This window comes from Palaemon carinicauda, chromosome 4 (assembly GCF_036898095.1).
Source record: "Palaemon carinicauda isolate YSFRI2023 chromosome 4, ASM3689809v2, whole genome shotgun sequence".
Classification (NCBI taxonomy): domain Eukaryota; kingdom Metazoa; phylum Arthropoda; class Malacostraca; order Decapoda; family Palaemonidae; genus Palaemon; species Palaemon carinicauda.
The window spans coordinates 92,168,869-92,192,596 of NC_090728.1; the positions used below are offsets into that span (position 1 = coordinate 92,168,869).

The following is a 23,728-nucleotide window of genomic DNA, read 5'->3' on the forward strand; positions in this document are numbered from 1 at the left end:
GATTGATGAATGAGGTGAAATCATTTAAATATTTAGTTACTATGGTCTCTAATACACGATCTTTAGAATTTGAGCTTAATGAAAGGTTAGAAAAAAAATAAATCATACAATGGCTATGTTAAGTGAAATTTGGAAAAGAAATCGCCTGAAATTACATATAAAAATCAGGCTATATATCGGTTTAGCGAAATCAGTGTTACTGTATGGACATGAGTCGTGGTATGGCAATGAAACAATATCCAACAGATTTTGTAGATTTGAGAACAAAATCCTCAGAAGAATATCGTAAGTTAAATGGCAGGACAGGATTAGAAATGGAACTATAATAGAGAGATTACTCAAGGGCCATATGCGGATAAGATCATGGTGAGGGGTAGATGGAGATGGTTTGGTCATACTCTTCGCACTCCCCAAGAGAGATTAGTTCACCAAACGTTCAACTGGGCTGTACAAGGCCCTAGAAGAGTTAAAAGACCCAGGCCTACATGGCTGAGGACCATGAAACGTGAAGTAGATGATGAATGGATAAATATTAATTTAAAAGCTCAAGATGGAGACGAGTGACGAAATCTAACCGAGGCCCTTTGCGTCAATTGGCGTCGGAGATGATGATGATGATAATAGTGATATTAATTTTATAATTAGCAAAGCTGAACGTCGAATTTATAGTCGATTTTCTTTTGGTCGGAGAAATATAGGTAATGAACACTGTGTCAATTAGATAAATATATTGCTAAAAGAAAATTATATATATATATATATATATATATATATATATATATATATATATATATATATATATATATATATATATATATATATATATATATATGTGTGTGTGTGTGTATAGATAGATAGATAGATAGATAGATATACAATAATCATCTTCTCCTACGCCTATTGACGCAAAGGGCCAAGGTTAGATTTCACCAGTCGTCTCCATCTTGAGCTTTTAATTCAATACATCTCAATTCATCATCTCCTACCTCGCGCTTCATAATTCTCATACCTGTAGGCCTGGGTCTTCCAACTCTTCTAGTGTCTTGTGGAGCCCACCTGGACGTTTGGTGAACTAATCTCTCTTGGGGATTGCGAAAAGCATGCCCAAACTATGTCAATCTACCCCTCATCATGATATCAACATATGGCACTCGAATAATCTCTCTTATAGTTTCATTGCTAATCCTTTCCTGCCGTTTAACTCACAATATCCTTCCGTAAATCTATTGGAGAATGTTTCATTGTCATATCATGACTCATGTCCATACAGTAACACCGATCTCACTAAACTCATAGTGTGATTTTTATTTGTAATTTCAGGCGATTTGATTTCCAAATTCTACTTAACCTAGCCATTGTCTGATTTGCTTTTTTTAATCTTTCATTTAACTACACACACACACACACACACACTTTAAGCTTCCTCGTGTTACTGTAACCAGTGCTCTCGAGAAACTATAAATTTGATATAATGTTCCACTTATATGGTATTGTTTGGAATTGATACACACACACACACTTTAAGCTTCCTCGTGTTACTGTAACCAGTGCTCTCGAGAAACTATAAATTTGATATAATGTTCCACTTATATGGTATTGTTTGGAATTGATACACACACACACACACACTTTAAGCTTCCTCGTGTTACTGTGACCAGTGCTCTCGAGAGAAACTATAAATTTGATATAATGTTCCACTTATATGGTATTGTTTGGAATTGATATATAGTACTCAGACACGGTTTATAATTAAAACTGCAAAATTTTCATATCAATTTTTTGTTGTTTCACTTTTGATATCTCTCGTATTGTAATTTACGTAACATTAAACGACAAAAAAAAGGTGATGTATAGCACTGGCAAATGACTAAAGTGAACTGTTTTGCAAATAATTTTTTGCCATTCAACGACCCTCTGCCCTATGCAATATTAATAGAGGGCAGATTGTTTCAAGGATAAAAGACCTTTGATTAAGTCTTTGATGTTTTCTTCTTATTAAAGGATGTAGGAGTTTCAGAATAGTCTTTTGGCGGTTTTCCGACGTGCATTTTGTATGCATGGACAAATCCTCTTACATATTTAGCTTTAGCCGACTGTTTGAATTCATCGAGTCATATTATTTTAACTTGGGCCCAATCGCTCCGGGTAAACCAATGAAAACACAAAGGGTTAATCCTCCAATAAATGATCCAATAGTTGGCGCTCGGCTTCGTTGATATTTTGTAAAGTTATATTTGCAATCCCCTTTGACGGCCGTTTGTTTGTGCGCACGTGCGTGTGTGTGTTTGCGTTTGCTTCCCCGATGCTTGTTACCTTTTGATTCGCTTCTTTCTGTTCTCCGCTTTTCTTTCCTTTTTAGGCGCACTTAATTAATCTCTGTGTTGACAGTGTCTTTTCATCGTGATGTGTTCATGAACTCGCTTCAAAGAAAAGCTAATTAACCACATTGTTGTGAACACAGGGCACCTCCTCATTCAGGCTTTAGGGTTCAAGCCTCGCTCTCTCTCTCCGGCATTCTTCATCTCATTAGAAAACTCCAGAGTTGCGGTGGTACAATTCTTACATATTTTGAGTAACGCCGTTTGAGCCTTTGTGTTTGCCACTATCAAGTGAAGGTTTGTCTTTGAGGTTTTTCTTTTTAATCCCAGTATCAACATTTGCTATGCGCTTTATTACTTTCCCCTTTATTAACTTAAAAAACTTGTTACATAAATTCTTTACAAGATCGGCGTTTTTAACCAAATCATAATTTGACTTTGCCCACTCTCTCATAAAGGGGAATATCACTCCCTTGATGGCAACTCCCTTCCCCCATCTTTCATTCTCCCTACCATCGACCATTTATCAGTGTCTTTGTCATGTCGCCCCAAACCTTGGATATAATGCAAATGTCCAAGAGCAGGATTTGTCAAACTGTCAAAGTTGTATTATTGTCGTGATTAACTCAATTTCGCGATCATTATAAATGTTACCACTTGCAATTATGGTTGCCAATGCAAATGGCAATGATCCTTTTTACATTTAAGTTTTTACCTCGATTTTCATTGGAAAGTGGAAATATAGGCCTGGCGTTTTTTTTTTTTTTTTTTAAAGTATTGCAGTTTATAACGATAGCTCAATCCTAAGTGTTTTTCATTGTATTAGTATTGCAGTTTATAAGAACGGTAGCTCAATCGTGTATTTTTCATTTTATTAGTATTGTAGTTTATAAGAACGGTAGCTCAATCCTAACTATTTTTCCATTGTATTTTGCGTTGTAATGCGCTTTGATTATTTAGTAATATTACATTTTTTTAACTTTTTTTCTCACAGCTCTTGTGGTGATAGCTGGTTTTCAAAGTTATTTAACAGCCTCCGCATACCATTATATATGACTCATAGATGTTTATTTTTCTGGAGATTCTATTTTTTTTTTTCAAAACCACTTTTCTGGAATTTTTTTTTTCAAAACTATTTTTTTTTAAATTAAAATTTTCGTGTACATTATTACTATAGTCCCTACAATGATACTTGCACCACACTTAAGCTTAATAATATTTCCATTATTATTATTATTCCCAATATTATGTATCAAACCAAAATCCTAATTAAAATGGTATTGTGATTGTACAGTATTTTAAAAAAATTTTGGAAAGGGTAAGAGGGAGAGTGAATAATATTCCAGTAATAAATGTGTTTTGAGAAAAATTTTAGGCTATAATATGTAGGCAAGTGGTATAGTAAGGCGAGAAAATATACTGTAATTATATTTTCATGTGTGGAGGTTATGGTGTAAGCATTCATCGAAGGTAGTTTGCGATTGTTTCTCGCAGACATCAGTACGTTGGACATTTAAATGGAAAGGAAATGGGAACAGGTAAAGTACAGTAGTTCCAGACTGCAAAGTTGGCAAAAAAGCTAGGTTACTAGAATCAAAGGATTTCCATAAAGACAAATTATGCGTACAATGTACTGCATGAGATGCCAGAAGCCACTACCTCCCCCTATCAACTAGGATAATTGTCTAGGTACGGTGGTTGATTTTACATTGGTCAGCAATTGTCCTTCCCCAAATGCGTGTGACAAGGGGTTTTTAGTGTTGACCTGCAATGCGTGTGACAAGGGGTTTTTAGTGTTGACCTGCAATGCAGTCCCATACCAACCCCCCAAAAATGACTTGTATTATTATAGCTCTTCCACAATATATGCATATTAGATAAGTGGTGCTAAATTTATCAGAATTTTCGTGAAACTTTTATTGAAAATTAACCAGTTTTAAGTAATAATTCCCCAAAAATAACTTCAGCAGTTTTATTGAGAATAAATATAACCCACTTTTTTATGCAGGTGCGTGTTGTTTTGAGAGTATCTCCCAAAATAACGGTGACGGAAGGTGAATCGGAGGTCTTGACCTTAGATAAACGACGCCGTCAAGTAACCCTTGTCGAACCTCAAGCAAAACAACCCCAAGAGAGGGTCGGTGTGGCTGCTCCAAAAATGTTTGCCTTTGACCAAGTCTACAACCAGGAAGACCCACAGGTGAGAGACTAAAGGTTATCAGGATTTAAACTTTTTTTTCTATCTAGAAAATGGGAACACTGGAGTTTCATAAATTTCCAAATAATTACTGATAGAGACATTTACTCACTTTAATGATGAAAGTTACATCTTTTCAATAGCCATTCATTAAATACTCTTGGATATATTACTGTTTTTTCAAGATTACAGTTACATTATTTTTTGTAGATTTGGCTATGTATCCGACATAGTGTTTCATATTTTATGTCAGGAATATCCTACTATATTACTCCTATTCTTATAGAATATAAAACGTCTTCTAATATACCTTTACTGTATTCATCAATTGACAGAATGAAGTTGTCACTGGAGCAGTTGTAGATGTCTTACATGCTGTGCTAGCAGGGAATGATGGCTGTGTGTTATGTTTTGGAGGGGCTGATTTAGGTAAAACCTACACCATGCTGGGATCACACACGGGTCCTGGAGAACTAGGTGTTATGCCATCTTCTATAGCATGGTTATACCGAGCCATTGTTGAGCAGAAGGCGAAAAGTGGTGCCAGATTCAGTGTTAGAGTATCTGCTGTTGCAGTTGATGCTGCTGGTGCAATGCTTACTGATCTTCTCGCCGAATATGCGCAAGGTATTGATTTCCTGTTTTCAACCTTGACAGTTTTCTTAATACTGACACAAGAGACTTGTTTATTTACCTGTAAATGTATATTGTATCATTAAATCAGTAATATAAATTTGATTTATCACTGAGTAAAGTAACTTTTTTTAAATATAAATTTTATCTTGCAGAAGGCGAAGCATCTCCTGGTGCATTACTGCGTGATACAACAGGAGGTTACCTATCTTCAGTAGCTGAGCTTAGAGCGCCCTCACCTGAAACAGCCGCACATTATTTGGATGTTGCCATTGCTGCTCGTTCTTCACATGCTCATTCTCAAGTCCAGTCTTCTCAACCTGCCCCTCCTCCTGGATCTGCCACTTTACTCTACACTTTACATATTTATCAGTATGCTGTTGACAAGTCAGGAAAAGGAGGAGGTAATACATGAGTATTTGTTTATTTTGTAGAGAATTGGATTTTGTTTTACTTATTTGAATGCAAGATGTTTTATCATTCTATATTATCCATAATGAAGTAAGAAATACAAAATATATTACTAGTTCTCATTAAAGCTTTGATGTTCTAATTTTTGCTTTTACAGTTGTTGGTGGGCGTAGCCGTCTTCATATGATTGACGTTGGGGATGTAAGTGGGAGTAATGGAGGGATGTCTTTGTCTGCCCTGACTTCTGTTCTCTTAGCAATATTTAATGGTCAACGTTACCTTCCACATCGTGAAAACAAATTAACAATGTTACTTAGAGAAGCTCTGGGATCTGTAACTTGTCATGCTGCAATGGTTGTACATATTTCTCCTTCACCACGGCATGCTCAACACACACTAGCTACTCTGCAATTAGCTTCTCGAGTCCACCGGATGAGACGCAAGAAACTAAAGGTACCTATTCATTCAAGTGCTTGCTTCTGTTACTTTTCAAGTTCAGTGATAAAGAATGAGACATTTACTATTTTAGTAGAATATTTTCCATCCTTAGTACCAATGAATTTTAAGCTTTACTTTGTGAACATGAAAATGTAAACTTAATTTGAAATTTTTGTAAACTACTACCTATCTAATGAAGAGTATTGTACTCGTTAGGATTTTTTAAGAGAATTAGGTGTTGCAAATAATTACATGGACACATGACAGTTGTGCTAATTATCTTTGGAATATTTTCAGGGTATTGGTGGTTCAAATTCTGGAGGTAGTTCTGAGGGTTCTCGTAGTCGATCTTCCGGTGGAGATACGTCAGCTGGTTCCTCATCTATAGATTTCTCCTCATCAGAGCAGTCTTGTGATACAGTCATTTACATTGGTGGTGGTGGTCCTGGTGATGCAACAGATAATGAACATCCCCCAGTGTTTATGCCTCATCATACTAATCAGCAAATGTGGCCCATTACTCGACTTCGATCAATGGAACATTTGAGGCCTCACTCTGCATCGCCTACTCCTGCCCATACCCGACGTGCTGCATCAGCCAGCCCAACACCAACTTCTCGCTCAGTACCCAATGGAAGATCACATGGAAAACCAAGACCACCCCCTAGAACAGTTAGTAATGCAAATAGTCCTCTCAGTAGTGGGAAAGTAACTCCTGGTGGTAGCTTCATACGCCACCAACCTGGGGTGAGTCATGTTGCATATAATAAAGTGGGTCAAAAACCTCTCCTTTCTTCATTCAAACCACAAGTTACGCTAGGTCCCCTGGTGCCTGGTGATTTAAGGCATTTCAATTATAATGCTTATGAGGAGCCAAATAATCTCGTACCAACATACAGGCAAACTGGTAATCATCCTCAACAGACTATTCTGTTACATCAACAGCAACAACCACTTCAACCACAACAACAACAGGAACAACATAAACAGCAGCAACATCAACATCAACAGCAGCAGCAACAACAGCAACAACAACAGCCACAGCAGCAGCAGCAGCAACAACAACTCCAACAGCTAAGTCAAAAGCATATCCAACAACAATTGAAGCAGCAACATTTATACTTGCTACAGCACCCCCAAACAAAGCAGCAGCAAATTCAGCAACAGCAGCAAATTCAACACTTTCAATTGTATCAGCAACAGAAACAACTTCAAAGTCAACAACAGAGTTTACAGCAGCCAGGCCAACAGCAAAGCATGCAACAGCAATACCAACATCAAACTTTCCAACAACAGCATCTACAGTTACAGCAACAGCAATTGAAACTACAACAGCTTCAACAGCAACAACTTGCTCAGCAATCAAATCGATTAAATGCAAAGAATCCAACTGATGGAGTAGTGTCTGACGAACAGTGGATTGATGGCCCAAGGGTTCATAAGTCACGTGTGGCAGCTGCACAAAAGATGAAAAAAGAAAAATCAGAAACTTGGGTTGATGGTCCACAAGTTACCCCTATAGGTTATGGTTTTATGGATGATCATAAAAAAACTATGATAGAAAGATGGGTAGCAGTTCAGACAGCCCAGGTTGTACAACAGCTGGAGCAACAGCAAACTGTCCCACCTCAAACTCCAACACAGAATTCTACCACTCAAGAACAGTTCACTCATCTTACTCAATTCCGCACTTGTGAAGAATCTACGTTAGACAGTGATCAAGACACCCTGAGTGAAGATCCACCCTCTGGTGCAGGTCAGGCAAACGGCACAAGTACTACTATGCCACCACAACCTAATCTCATTGAAGAGCTAGAACGTAAAAACTTGATACCAGCTGAAGATCCCAAACCCCCCGAAGAACCTGATCCACCATCTAATGAAGCAGAATCACTACCAAAAGAATGCACTGTAGATGAGAAGAGTACTGAACCACATTGTTCACCAGATGAAGCTTCTGTAGCAGATGAGCCTTCAATTGATGATATATGTTCTCAGTGTGAAGCATTAGCTGAAGAGTGTGAAGAACTGAGCTCTCTTTTGTCTTGTGAAGAGGAAGAATGTAAAAGACAAGCACACCAAGGTTTAGGTAAGCTGCTTAAAGATTATTCAGTGTACATAGGTTATACTATAAATGGGGTTGATAAACAAGTTACTGTATGCAACCTACCATACAATTCACCATTTGTGTATTGTTTTTACTAATGAACTCCTTTTTAATTCCATGCATGTTAATTTAGTACTTGTAATATCATAAACACATTCTTTTTTAATACTCCAAGTCAAGAGATTTTATGTAAAATGAATGAATTCGCTTATAATGTTTAAACACTTTCAGCCAAAGCAGGCAGTAATTGTAGACTCTGGGCTGGGCACTACAGTAGTGTATAATAATTTAATGTATACATTGATGGATATACAGTTGTCTAACTCACTCAGTGCACTTGGCGAGTGGTGAGTGAAAAGTTGAATGCTTCACTAACACTGGTAGAGAGAATTGTGGAATGAAGCATAGACTGATTTAATGTCGTGTCTTACCGGTTACTGTGCATGCAGCCGTATTATTATTATTAGCTAAGCTACAACTCTACTTGGAAAAGCAAGATGCTATAAGCCCATGGGCTCCAACAGGAAAAAAGTAGCCCAATGAGGAAAAGAAATAAGGAAATAAAAAAACTACATTAGAGGTAATGAATGTACACATTTGTGTTTTTCTTTTACAGATGGAATTACTGTTATCATTACACCTTTGTGTTTTACATTTAGAGGCAAGATTACTGTCTTATCATTATTTTGATGCTTCAGTGGCCTGGTTTGTAAGGTCCCATAGAAATTTTACAAGGTACCCGTGTTATACAGTTTTAACAGAAATTAGGAGTCTTCATATGATACACCATTTATATATATATATATATATATATATATATATATATATATATATATATATATATATATATGAAAAAAAAATAAACTTCTTGAATGCTATGGTTTTTGAATTAGCTATGAAAATTTGGATTATAATTATCATCAAGTATTTTTAAGTTCAAAGATTCAGGAAGCGTACCAAAAAAATGAAAAGGTAGCTTTGACTCATACATGTATTTACAGTATTGGTGTATGCATATGCATGGCAATACATATCCTTAAGAACCTAAATAGTCTGTAGTGACCTTGATACAGCCTGAAAGAAGTCCCTATACTGCAACATTATCACAGTTTTTAAAATTAATTATGCAGAACTTCCAATCAGATTTTCTCACTTACTATGCAGAACCTTCCACATTCTCAAGTATCATGGGATCATTATCTGCTCATTTGAGTTTGTAAATTGTAGAATATGTCGATTGAATTTCCCTTGCTTTGCATCCTATCTCACAATATGTATATTGTACAGTATTTGACAACTAAAAAAAAAATGTTTATTACAGCAACGGTGTTAGAAGAGCCTGAATTAGAAGCAGCAATAGGAACAGACATTGAAGAGCTTGGGAAAGATGATGGTGATGAAACGGGACATGAGGCAGATGAAGAAGAAAGTACAACCCCTCAAAGAGGATGGATAAGACGATCGCTAGCCTCCTCGGGAACACATCATTCCACAGAACTAATTGAAGTTCAGATTCCTGATTACCCTGTGATCACGGTTGACACATGCATACAGGTAATTATTTACCACAGGTGTATAATTGGCATAGTAATTTTTTGGAGAATATTTTAAGGGTAGTTTATAGACATTGCAATATTTTAAGGGTAGTTTATAGACATTGCAATTATAAAAAAATGAATGTCTTTTAAGACAAAATTCAAATAGTGGTAATTTTACTGGCAACAGGTAGTAAACATAAGGGATATTCCTTCAGATATAGATTTTATTTTAAAGAATGGAAACTACTCTGAAGATACCGTTGTTATGTGTTTGGTACACTTCTCTGTCTACTCCTCTAGGATATGCTGTGAAAAATTAATATCGTATATAAAGGTTCTATTCAATAGGTTCTGTAGAATGTTGAAAGCTCATATCTTAAGGTCTAAAATTTTTCTTATAAAACTCATGTACATACCTGTATATATATACTGTATATAGAAAAGGCATCTACTCTTACAGAAAGGCATTTAAAGCCCTTTTCTTGTAAACAACAAGAAAAAGTACAAATTTGTGCGTCCAAAGTTTAGTTAAGAATATGTGGGTAGTTCAGTTCAACAAAACTGTTGACTACCAGATTTTTTGTACAGAGTTATTAGGTCAAGAACCATTCTACCACCCAGTAAGCCTCCTCAGTATACTAGAAGAGAACATTATTATGGCTCTTGTAATGTAAATTTTATACTGTATACATGTTTTTATAACTCATCTTGAGACCAGCTTAGATTGCTAGAAACATTTTATGTAGAAAACTTAAACCTAGTTTTGATGACTTTGCCTTTTAACAGAAATGTTTTAATTTATTAATCTAATTTCTAGACTTTATATCAATAAGTAAAATTGTTTTGAACTTCACAGAACCTAATAAGTTCCTCAATCAACTGTTTTCCTTTGTCTGATGATTCACCACGATTACTTTTCATACATTATATAGAATTGTACAGACTAGTTAGGGATGGTAAAGCATAGTTTGAGATGCAGGAGAAAAAAAAAATTACTAACTAAGATTTATGCTTTTTATTGGTTAAAAAAGGGTAACGTAGACAAAGAAAATGTAGTCTTTGAAATTGCCAGGCAGCTTTTAACAACCTATGTTTTTTCGCCCTTATACAGACTGGTTTGTTTGCCAACAGCAAAGTGGTTGCTTTGGTGAGCATCATAACAACATTAACATTGAGGATCGACTTCACTAGCACCAACTTACTTTATCATGAAAAAAAAAAAAAAACGGCATACTTTTTAATAACAAAAAATTGTCTCAATAAACAAAATATCTTTAGCGAAAGCTGAAACTAGCTATAAACTTTTTAGCAAGGTAAAACAGCCCACCACTAGTTTAGTCGTGGGTGGGATAAACCAGCTACCCTACTCTCACACACCCGGTTATATGACGTCACTTTTGCTTTAGGGTTGGTCGAGTGAAGATGTGCCGCTCTCTCTCCCGTTAATCCTATCAAATAAATAAGCTATTTACTTCAATTCTTTCTTTTTTTGAAGTGTTTGAGTTCTGGAGGATCGCTGACATGCGAGCGTGTTCTCGAATTGAAAGTTGTCTTAGTAGCACCTTCATGTCTGTTCAGGAGACAGAACCTCATGCCCTTTGTCCTGCTTTGTCAATCTTCTGATCTAGCTCACTATGCTGTGCATTTTCAACCTAAGATCGCCAAGACCCCGCAGCATAAGGTTTTGTGGCCATCAGAGGCCCCAAGGGAGGGAGTCCTCCTTACTCCTTGCATCTTTAACAAGCCAGCCCCAGGGAGAGGAAAGATACGAGGACTCGTCATAAGAACTTTTTCTCAAAACCCGAGATTCCATATCCTTGAAAGCATTCGTGGTTCGGCACCAGCCTCAACTAGACCGTAGGACTGACCCAACCTGGGCTCCTACATGTGTGAGCTTGGGACTTGAGTACCCCCAAGATGATGGTTCTGAATTCTGATGATGTGCTGCCCCATGCCCGCCAGTCCAAAGATCTCGCCCTTAAGAGCAGGAGGAGTTGAATTGTGTCTTCTTGCGTAAGGAAAATTGACTCCTTGGGTGACTGCCTATGTCACTCCTGAATGAAAGGATACGGTATTGGATCTCATTTACAAGACTCGCCAAGATTAAAGGGGATGAAGGGGGCCAATAAGAGGACCTTTGCCCAGGTGGCAAGAATATCACACTCCCTTAGGGCAGTGAACTCAATCACTTACTTCTCCGGATGCCCGGCAGAGAAAGAACTATGACATCATAGATGACAATCCATTGCCTTTACTGTTAGAACCAGCGATACTGGCTCTCGCTCACAATAAGACCTAAAGATTGATTGATTGATTTAAAGTTTTCAGGCCTCCTGACATTTAAGGTCATTGACGCCGATATCATTTATTTTATATAAGAAAAAAAAAGAATATTCAATTAAAACCATAAAAGTTGAATGTCATTATAGAAGTTAAATAGTTTTCAGAAGACCTGCTTCTGAAATAAATCTAAAAATGCCACTTGCATAGTAGGACACATCATGTCCAAGAATCTTGGCAAGGATGCTGCCATCCTCACCTTGAGCCTCAAACAATTATCTATTTCTTAAGTTATATAATTGGGACATTTGATCAACAAATGCCTCACTGTTAAAGGTACTAAACAGTCGTTGCAATATGGTTGGTGTTGGCCCTTCAGCAGAAACTTGTGTGCCAACCGAGTGTGACCAATATGGGGACAACAAAGAGACGTCTCCCATTTTCGGGGCATCATGTTATATATCCAAGGAGATATGACATGTGTTACTTCTCTCATTTTATTGGTATCTAGACTATCTCAGTGCTATTGCCATTTATTACAAAACAATTTCTTGATGTTAGGTAGGAAATCATTACACGGAATGGGATACCTTCTTGGCAGCAACTTGGATGCAGCATTCTTCGCCATTGAATCTGCCTTCTCATTCCCAGACACACCTACATGTCCTGGAACCCAACAAATTCGAACCATTATACCTCTCCGTCCAATAATAAAAAGCCATTCTAAAATCTTTAAAACTAGAGGATTACTAGAATTAAAAACTTCTAAAGCTTGAAGGATACTCCTTGCATCACTAAAAATGGTATAATTACCCTCCTTTTCCAACGGTATTTTCTCGATAGCGGTTAGTATGCCATACAGTTCGGCAGTAAATATGGAAGCTGTTAGAGGAAGTGCACTTCTACAATTAAAACCATTACTATGTACTCCAAATCAATCACCAGCATCAGCATTTGGGAGCCATCAGTATAAATTAAAGTCTATCCCCCTATGTTCTGCAACATGTTCTATAAAAAAAAGAGACCGGGATTCTAAGTCAGTCATATTCTTCTTAATTCTAATAAAGGGATTTTGACGAAGGAAAAATCTATTTCTGGGCGAGAGACCTGTGCCGCCCAGTGAAATACTCCTAGAGCACTATTTCTAAGGAATATAACTGCTATATATTACCAGAGAAAAAAAAAAAAGCATAGGAATGCCAGGTTGAACCCAGCTCGCTCACCTATATAAGGTGTCGGTATAAAATACTGGGGCGTGATAATTCACAACCAGAGGTCTCGCACTATTTAGATATCTCCTCTTCAAAATCCCCGCCACAGCGAGGTGCCGTTCAACCACTAACCCAACCCACGCCAGTGACGTTACTCCTCATAGCACCCAAGGTTTGGGGCCCATGTTGGGAGGGAAGTCAAGGGAGGGTTCACTGGGCGGCACAGGTCTCTCGCCCAGAAATAGATTTTTCCTTCGTCAAAATCCCTTTTCTGGGCTCCGACCTGTGCCGCGCAGTGAAATAGTACCAGAGAAATGGTCCCAAATCTTGGAACAATACCTGAGGAAGTAAAATAAAATCCAAAATAACAGGTAAGAGGATAGCAAGACATAGTTGATTAAGGTTCACTATGTTCAGGAGGAATCACATTCCCTGCTGCCACTGTAGCAAATATAAGGCTTCCAGAGGTTTTAAGCAGTGGCGTTTAAATACTGTTGGAGACTTCCGGCCTATATATTTAGTAAGTCCAGTGAAGTTCATAGTAATTAACTGAGGTAGCTACAGCTCATATATCATGGACGTGAGGGAGTGATGTGGGAATGATTCTAGGTAGCCCGTTAATGAAATGCAGAATCTTCTGTCTGAGTCCTTTCAGGATGATGGTTCTTCACCTTCTCTAATGGGTAAGGGCCCCGAGGACTGAACGGGAGATATGTTTAAGTAGGCTTCCAGAGTGTTTACTGGACATAAAGATGGGTCCTGCGGAAGTGGGACAATCTTCCAGGGGAACCGTCTGTCCTGGGGGTCCTCATTTTCGCTAAAAATCTTTTGTCAGGGGAAAGGAGTACTTCCCCTGATGAGAGAAATTCAATATGACCTGGATCTCTAGACAAGGCTGAAAGTTCTGATATTCTGGCGCCAGAAGTCAGGTTCATTAAGAACAAGGATTTCCTAACCAATGGAATATAATGGCAAGTCTCGTTAAGAGTGTCTGAAGCCAACTTAAGTACGTCATTCAGAAACCAGGAAACTGAGCTAGGGTGAGTTGATGGTTTCAATCTGGCGCAGGTTCTCGGGATGGATGAGAAGTATGAATCTGTAAGGGCAATATTAAAGCCAATTGTAAAAAACCTTCAAGGCTGACTTAATTTGTGGTAATAGTACAAGTCGCTAAGTCTGATTCAAATAAAATTCTGAAGAAGGTTACTGTCAGATTCATAGTCATCGTCTCAACCTTTGAGTCCCTTAAAAACTGGCAAGTTTCATAACAGCCGAATCATACTGTCGAAGGGTGGATCCCCTCTTATCTGATTCTAAAAATAACGTATTTGAGGATCAATATCTGCACCTCTTGAGCTGCAAATTTCATAAAGTCCAGAAAGGTAGGGCATTCTGAATTTGAGGAAGCTAACACACAGCGAGTTGTACTGCTTGTGTTAGCATTGGATTGGGGATCTGTCGAGGTGGAGACCCAGTTCCACCAGAAGGGGAAACCCGTTGTGCTTGGGCCAGATGGGGACTACTAGAGCAACTTGGCCTTTGAAAGTCCTGAACTTGTCTAACACTTTCATCGACAGATTTATTGGTGGGAATAGGTAAATTCTCTCCCAAGTGTTCCAGACTAATGATAGTGCATCTGTGGCGTAAGCCCGAGGATCCGGGCTGGGAGCTACGTAGCACTCCAGTTGTAGTTGGACTTTGTTGCAAACAGATCTATCTGGAGATCCGGAACCTGAGAAAGAATCCAACTGAAGGACATTGGGTCTAGTGACCACTCCGACTCCAGCGGAGTTGTCCTCGAAAGTGCGTCCGCCACTATCTATCTAGAAGAAACCTGATATGTTGGTTTTTTTGGCTGGAGCCGGTTGCTTAAGGTCAAAAATACCGCCATGGCCTCTAAAACATTGATATGAAGTTGGCGGAATATTGTCGACCATAGTCCCAGGACTTTCGTGTACTGAGAGTATCCCCCCCCCCCCCCCCCCCCGCCTGTTAGGGAGGCGTCTGTGTAAATGACGAGCTTGGGGGTGGATATTGTAAGGAAACGGATTTGCCAGATTTTGACCTTTGTCCATGGTTGAAGTCTTTTCTTCAGAATTGGTTGGAGTCGAGCCCTTTGTCTCGATATTACTCGTTTTCCTGGAGCACCATACTCGGCTTATATCTTTCAGTCTGGCCTTCAGTAGTATATCTGTTACTGAGGCAAACTGGAGGGCACCCAGGATTCTCTCTTGATTTCTTCTGGAAGACAATTTGTTTTTGAGAAAACGTATTGTGTTTTGCTATATCGTTCCTCTTGGCTGTTGGGAGACAGAGTGTGGGAGCATAGAACCCATTGAATCCTAACCATGAAACTTGTCCTCGGGACCAAACGAGATTTCTCGAAGTTGATTTGGAACCAAAACTGTTGTAAGAGATTATCACTCTGTAGTTGCTGTGAGGCAGTTTGCCTAGTTGAAGCCTAGAAACGGACGAAAATGCCTTGCTTTCGGAACATGATAGCAAACGTCTGCAAGATCCATAGGGGAGGTGACGGCCCCACAGAGAAGCAAGGTCCGCACCTGAGAGATGGTCAGCATGTGAAACTTGTCGCATTAAATGTAAGAATTCAGAAGCGACAGGTCTAGGACTACTCTTCGCTATTCTGAGTCTTTCTTTGGCCCGCTGAACAAGTGATCCTGAAATTACAAACGATTTACTTTCTTTATTGCTTCCTTTTGCAATAAATCGTTTTCATATAAGACTAGCTCTTCCGTTGGATGCTGATGAAAACTGGTTGGTGGAGGGGGCCATTCTATCCAACTCCACCCCAGACCTTTGGAAATTATACTGAAAGCCCAAATGTTGAACGTTCAACGGTTCCGGAAGATGTAAAGTCCTACCCCTACCTGAGAACTCCCAATGATTTGCTGCGGATTTACCTCCTCGGCCTCGAGAGTAGCTGTTGCGAAAAGTTCCTCTCGAGCTAGCGCCTCTGGGGCGCTGGTAACCCTGGAAAGCATCCTGAGTTTCAAAGGTGGGCCTAAGGGCTGGGGAAGTAGCATAGGAGGTAGTTGCTACTTGGGACTGAGGAACCAGCACGTATTGCTGTTGGGGTTGACCCTTCGAAGTGAAAGGTTGACTCCCTTGTGCCACCGGGATGGTTTGAACCACCTGTTGGGACTGCCGGTTTGGAAGGAATGGAAAGATCTCAGACTCTTTCTACCTCGAGATTGGTTGCTGGCCGGTTCGAACTTGTGCTTGGGGACTAAGCCCATCGAACCTTGAGGCTCTGATTGACCCTAGCAGCTCCAGACTGGGGCTTTAATGAGCTTGTTAGGCTCATGTCTGATAGTGGCCTCAGACAAGACATGCCTACAGCAACGACGTCTGGCCGCAAAGAAGTCGTAGGAATCAGACAGTAAGGTTTGAAGTAATGACTTCGTCAAGACCTTAAAAGGTGGTTCTTCTTCATACATTAAAGAGGTCTTTTCTGCCATTGTAGCCGAGTTGATATGTCTACTCAGGCGCATACAGGCTTCGAGCTCGAGGCATATCAGAGATTCCGGAAGCCTGGGTAGCCACTCACTGAACTGAATGGGAGCACAGTCAGCGCTTAATTTACCCGATGTGAAGGTCGACGGGGCGTTAGTCCAGCAATCGTGATCCCCCAGGGACAGGAGGGAGGTCGGATGCGTTTCCTTCAGCTGCGGTAACGGCTTGTCCTCGTTTATTGCCTGCTGAGCAAGGTCCGATATCTTAGTGACACACGGAGTAGGGGTTTACTCCTCCACTAGAAACATCGTGTACGGGCTCTTGTGAGGTGTTAACGTAGTGTTAACACACTCCCACTCGTTTAAGGGCCGGACCCAGGTGGACTGAGCCTGCCCCTTTGGGTACATTTTGGTTTCTTTGGGGACCTTGTCAAACCTTACGAGTGTCTCCTCGGTAAGGCATGCGAAACCAGAGAGAGAAACTGTAGACCCGGCGGGTAGAATTCAAAATCTTCTACAGTCCGGGTGCCAAACCCTTCGATGGTTAACATACCATCTTTGAAGGGAGAGCGCAAGGCCCCCTTCCATGGATTGCTTTCGACGAATTCCGGGAGCTTAGAGGCATCCGGGATGATATATTGTGCTGTTGAGGTAGCCCATAACAAATGAGACCCTGTAAGAGGCTATCTGGTTTAGCACTCTCTCTTCCCCCTAATGGGCAATAATTCCATTCAATTGTCAAGTTCACAGAGGCACCAGGAATCTTCCATCCTATAATTCGTGGTGACTCGGTATGTGACACGAGGTTTGAGCCAGTGAGCTACAGAGGTCCGTAATTTATATATATATGTATATATATGGATAAATATCAGCACAACATCGTGTTCAAATAGAAATAAATTTCTACCTCATCCCTGGGATCGGTCGCTGGCCTCTTCTAATGAAAGGTCAGGTTGAAACTAACCATGCCACGAGAGGCCATGCATCAATCTGGAAAGGGTTGCCGGATCGAAGGGAGCCTCCGGGGTCGTAGGTTTCAGGCCGGGCTTCGCTCTCGACCCAAGAGAAGTCTTAACTGGTTTGGTGATTTGGAAGACCTGTGAGTCTTTGGTAGGGCTGGCAGGTAGCTTTAACTTTAGGGACAACGGGACGTGGCCCGACATCAGCCACGTACTTCCTTGAAAACCCTAAAAGGAAGAGACACAGGGTCTCTTTGCCCTGACACTCCAGGCAAACCCGCCAACCCAGATCTAAAGAGTCGCCAAGGTAGAAGAGACTGCGAGCTCCGAAAGAGGGTATATCGTTACTAATGAACAAGGTAACTCCGTTGGGAATGTAAAATAAATAGATCGAGAATAAATGTTTAAATCGATCAATCACAAAGGAAATAAAATGAAAATCCCAAAATAATATATCCGAAGTTATAATTATAGATAGTAACGACAGGGGCACCTACAGTGTCCCATAGTAGGGTAGTAACCCAAAAAGATCCGGGTGTTCCGAATTCTTAAAATAGACCGGTATGAAACCGGGACAAAAGGCTATGAACAAAATTTCGGACCGGTATAATAACCGGGGAGAAAACTTTCATAAAGTAACTGACATTGTCAAAATAATTCCATAAAAGGTGAAGATTATCAATGAAATAATATTGTCATAGCGCGAAATATACTATCCCGTCGGTACTGGGGAAGTATAGAATAACATAAAGATACATAAGTATCCCATAGCAGGTCAGTAACCTAGAGAGATCCGGATGCTCCGAATTCTTGAATTAGACCAATATGAAATCGGGACAAAAGACTATGAACAAAATTCAGATCGGTACAGTAACCGGGGAAAAACTTATCATAAATTAACTGACTTTGTTAAAACAATTCCATAATAAGTTAAGGTTATCAATGAAAAAATATTGTCATAGCGAGAAATATACTATCCCGTTACTACTTGGGAAGTATAGAATAAAATAAAGATACGTGAGTGTCCCATAATAGGTTAGTAACCTAAAAGGATCCGGGTGTTCCGGGTTCTTAAAGTAGACCGATATGAAACCGGGACAAAAGGCTATGAACAACTCTAGGACCGGTTTAGTAACCGGGGAAAAACTTATAAATAAACTGACATTGTTAAAACAATCCCGTAATAAGTTAAGGTTATCAATGAAATAATATTGTCATAGCTTGAAATACACTATCCCGTCGCTACTTGGGAAGTATAGAATAAAATACAGATACGTGAGTATCCCATAATAGGTTAATAACCTAAAAAGATCCGGGTGTTCCGGATTCTTAAAATAGACCGATATGAAATCGGGACAAAAGGCTATGAACAAAATTTCGAACCGGTATAGTAACCGGGGAAAAAATTATAAAAATTAACAGACATTGTTGAAACAATTCCGTAATAAGTTAAGATTATCAATGAAATAATATTGTCATAGCGAGGAATATACCATCCCGTCATTACCAGGGAGGTATAAAATAAAAAGGGATGAAAAAGGATGCAAAAAACAGTGATGAATAAATATAATCAAAACTAGTTCCGGGGCCGGGGAACAGGGTTGGTAAAGTAAACTTAAAGTAACTTAAAGTAAACTTAAAGTAACCGAAGATACATCCTTAAAATACATAAATAGAAAACTCCAGTTATGATCTAAAACTAATGTCTGTAATTGAATAGGGCTCCCGGAGGGAGGATATTAATCAAAACTGTGTCAGTGTCAACAGATCTTGTATTTAAGAGCCCGAAGGCTCCGATGTCTGATGACGATGGGTACCACGGGAGAGCGCGGGGGGAGCCAATGGAACCCCCACTACCCAACCGGAGGTACCGGGACGAAGGTAATGATTCATGTAGAATATAATATAATGATATGGGATATTAATAAGTCCTATGCGGACGATAATAGCAGGAGGTACCGTAGGTGGGGACACTCCTAATATAAGTGCTCATTCTTACAACCATAGCTAAAAGCAAAATTTACACCAAGGTGCAGTCATACCGACTAATCACGTGTGATAGTCCCCGGTGGTCCCGGCCCTCCCCCTCCCCCGACCGATGGCCAATCGGGGCGACGGGAGGGGGGGAGACGAAACCGCCCGGTATGAATGAATGAGACTAAGTCACACCCCGTGGGTACACTCAGTCCTCAATATGTCGGAACGTTGAGGGAAGACTGAGGAACAAGCATACTTGACCCGTATGTCATAACCAACAACCATCGAGTGAGAGGATGGGTGTACACTGGAGGAGGGGGGGATGGAATAGCCTCCCCAACCTGTGGGGGGGGGTATGGTACCGGGGAATCACCAGTGCGTAGTGGTAGACAGGGCTACCAACTGGAGATCCCCTCAACATGACATGAAAATCCCAAAAATATGATCATAACGGAGTAAAGCAATAAATATAATATCAATGCACAAATACATAAAAATAATTAATGAATTAAAAGCGAAATCACGTAAGTAAGGTTAGGCATGCAGAAATAATATGGCGAGAGAGGGACTCGGGCGAGTGGTAAGGGAGGAGCATGACGCCATCAGCAGATGGAAAGCAGGGGTACCAACCTAGTTACTGAAGCGGTAGATCGAACAGTAAAAACAACAAAATACGCGAGAGTCCCACTCGAACCAAATGTAAAACTAGGTGGAGCGTAATAAAACTAAAAGGTTTAATAATAATAAGTGAGATGGTCGTCTTCCTAGAACTAGCGAAACAATCTCAAAGGTGACGCAATCCACCAACATGCACGAATGCAGGCATACCAACATAACCTACTCCTTGATGAAACGCTAACACTGATATCATAGGATAACTTAAAATTAATGCTAGATGAAAGCATAAAGATGGTGTACTATATAAATGTAAGGAAAAAACTCCTAAAAGTTCGAACAAATATTAATGACGGACGAACTAACGAGAAAAAGGGCAGAGCCGAACCATGAACGGTAAGAACGGGGACGCCGTTCATATATAAACACTTCTCAATAATAAAAACAGAGGTTACACAGCCCAATCTCGCTAAAACTCATGGATAAAGTACTTAACTTCGATGGGGTATCATGGGAATCGGCCATCGATTATAAAATAATGATAAATCCAAGGGTAAACACAAGAAAAAAACATGTTGGACTTAATAACAACAAGTGCTATAAAGGAGTTGCGTCACTGGCGTGGGTTGGGTTAGTGGTAGTAGTGTTGAACGGCACCTCGCTGTGGCGGGGATTTTGAAGAGGAGATATCTAAATAGTGCGAGACCTCTGGTTGTGAATTATCACGCCCCAGTATTTTATACCGACACCTTATATAGGTGAGCGAGCTGGGTTCAACCTGGCATTCCTATGCTTTTTTTTTTTTCTCTGGTAATATATAGCAGTTATATTCCTTAGAAATAGTGCTCTAGGAGTATTTCACTGCGCGGCACAGGTCGGAGCCCAGAAAAGTATTTACAAAAAGATACCTCTGGTAATTTCCATGGAGGCATTGATGATACCTTAAATGGAAGCACCTTAATTCTAATTATATCAAGATTGTTTAATAGCTGTTTCACCCAAAAGCCGTAAGGTTGAGGAGATTTTGGGTGTAACTCAAAGTATGTCGAGTGCCTTACAAGGCTTGCAGTGTGAAAGGCTAAAGAATTAAGGAGTCTTTGAAATCTAAACCAATACCGAATAATAGCAGACATTCGGCAAAGGTCCAGAGACAACTCTCCAGTATCAACAAGGAGACTTGGGATAGGCGAGGTTCTAAACGGTCCCGTGAACAATCTAATCCCAGCATGATGCACCGAATCCAACATTTTTAACCGGCATGGGGTGGCTGCAGAGTATATTTCACATCCATAACTAATTTTGAAAAAAAATCAAGGCCTTGTATAATTTTAAAATAGTATTGCAGTCTGCCCCCATGATGTATGAGACAATACTTTTAAAAGATTCAGAGCCTCAAGGCAATTAGCTTTTAATGCTTTCAAGTGAGAAACCCATGTAAGCCTACAATCAAATATCAAGCCTAAAAATTTAGCTTCACCTATACATGGAATCCGTTGACCTTTGCTGTACATATCTGGGTCTGGATGTACTCCCCAAATACAACAGAAATGGACAACAACAGTTTTACTTGTCGAGAACTTAAATCCATTCACATCGGCCTGCTGAATAATTTTGTCAATTGAGAGTTGTAGTTTTCTCTCAACCACTGCCATTCTAGCTCTAGCAAATGATATGGAGAGATCTCCCACAAATAGTGTTGAGAGAACATCCCGGGGAATGACCGAGGATATCCCATTAATTGGTAGTGCAAACAGGGTTACACTCAGCACACTACCCTGAGGAACTCCTTCCTAACATTTACTCTCTGATATTGTTTCCCCCACTCACACTTGAAAAACTCTATGTGAAAGAAATGATTGAATAAATAGTTAATACATCCTTAACACCTTCCAAGATCAGCAAACAGCGAAGAATAAAAAAATGGCGTCACCCTTCCCTTTCAAGCTTGAGAGAATTCTTACTTGACTGGGGCACCAGCAGTGTCTAGGGTAATACACATGAGTGATAGAACATTAACAGACATGCTGCCTCACAGAAACAAGTATGAATAAATAATGACGGTACGATAACCGTCACACAATTACAGTTATCAGGTAATACTGCTTATCTTTGGCTTTTTCCATTATTTCTCAAACAAGACCATTTATGCAATCTGAAAGAAAAAACAAAAGAACAAACCGCCACATAAGTATGCTAAGAAGCAAGTCTATATATCATCTGGAGGCTGGTCAAAGAGGTTACTCTTCCTAGCGAGTGATCACGACTTGCCTGCCACCTGCAAGCCATTGCAGTATAACTACAGTATCTCAAAAAGTTTTAATGGCCATTCTAGCTTTGCATAAGTCATACTCCTACACAAGGACAAGAGTTTGTATTTGTGTACGAACAAACGAACAATCATATAAAATGTTTAAGTTACAATGCAAATTGATTAATGAATTATTCATATCATTTACTCATTCTTTACTTAAGTTCCAAGAAAACTAGGGAGGTGTTGAGGTACTTGGTATGGTGGTTTACACACATTTAACTGTGCTCAGCTTCATGCTGGGAGGAGTAAGGGTCTTACGTGCTGACCATACACACTGCTGGTCAGGATGGAAGGGTGCCTCTTCCCTTCTTTCCCTCTCTTTAGACAATTTTTCTCTTTTTTGGTATAGAGAGAAGGAGTGCTACTGCTTGTACAGTACTGTATCTCCTTCACCAAAGGCAAACCTTCAGTCAGGAAGAAGCCAATGAAGCACAGGGCAACCGCTCAGGCAGGATCTCGCCACAAGACATCAATCGATTCCTCTACAAGGCTTCATGTAATGAGCAGCACTGTACCAAACTACAACCTACTAAATGGACGTTTCAGTACGAGATATCGTACAGTACAGGAGCTGATACCTGTGCCAGGTTTCATGCAAGTGACTAAACATAAGCATTGCTGGTCAGAATGCTGGCAATCACTTTCCTGTCTCTGGACATTTATGAGATGTTTCAGTTTCATCATTACCACTCTAATGAGCAACAAAAGCTACCCTGAAAAAATCTGCCAGAAGTGAAGGAGATTGATGGGCTCATTCCTCTCGCACATCCAAGAGACAAGAACATTCCCTGATCAGTCACGCTTCTTCCACAAGAACCTGCTTCAGTATTGGGTACGGAAGTTGACACACTGGTTACCAGTGCTCAGTCTTGTATGAAACTGGGCCCAAGTTCTCGCGATTGAGACATGGGACGCAGCTCCCGTTCCCTCCTCCTTACGACCGTTTGGATAATAACTACAAAGACAACTGCTCTGGGTGAAGGAGTATCTTCAATCTCTGCCACTTGCACAAGCTTCACAAATATGATTAGTCAGGCTCACAAGCTGCACAAGCATGATCCCCACGTTACATTCCAGATTACTTATGGTTTCCAAAATTTTCCATAGCCACACATACAGTATAGGGCTTTATTATTCTTCAGAATTTCCAAGATCTGCTTTGTTCCATAGTTGCAGTGCATGGTATCGGGGAAAGAGGAAACTACTGTACAATTTTTCTCATTGCTTGTATGGGCCTACGAGCTTTTCCCTTTGTGAGCT

At 39.8% G+C, this 23,728-nt stretch overlaps 1 protein-coding gene across 5 annotated transcripts in view; it reads left to right on the top strand.

Moving 5' to 3' along the window:
• Nucleotides 1-23,728, top strand: part of LOC137640057 (uncharacterized) — an 897,648-nt gene that overhangs the window by 868,677 nt on the left and 5,243 nt on the right. For all 5 annotated transcript variants that reach the window (XM_068372478.1, XM_068372480.1, XM_068372479.1 and 2 more), the window contains 6 exons: nucleotides 4,327-4,518; nucleotides 4,851-5,142; nucleotides 5,304-5,552; nucleotides 5,717-6,012; nucleotides 6,295-8,086; nucleotides 9,426-9,658. In XM_068372478.1, coding sequence (XP_068228579.1) covers nucleotides 4,327-4,518; nucleotides 4,851-5,142; nucleotides 5,304-5,552; nucleotides 5,717-6,012; nucleotides 6,295-8,086; nucleotides 9,426-9,658 — 3,054 coding nt within the window. The remainder of the gene's footprint in view (nucleotides 1-4,326; nucleotides 4,519-4,850; nucleotides 5,143-5,303; nucleotides 5,553-5,716; nucleotides 6,013-6,294; nucleotides 8,087-9,425; nucleotides 9,659-23,728) is intronic.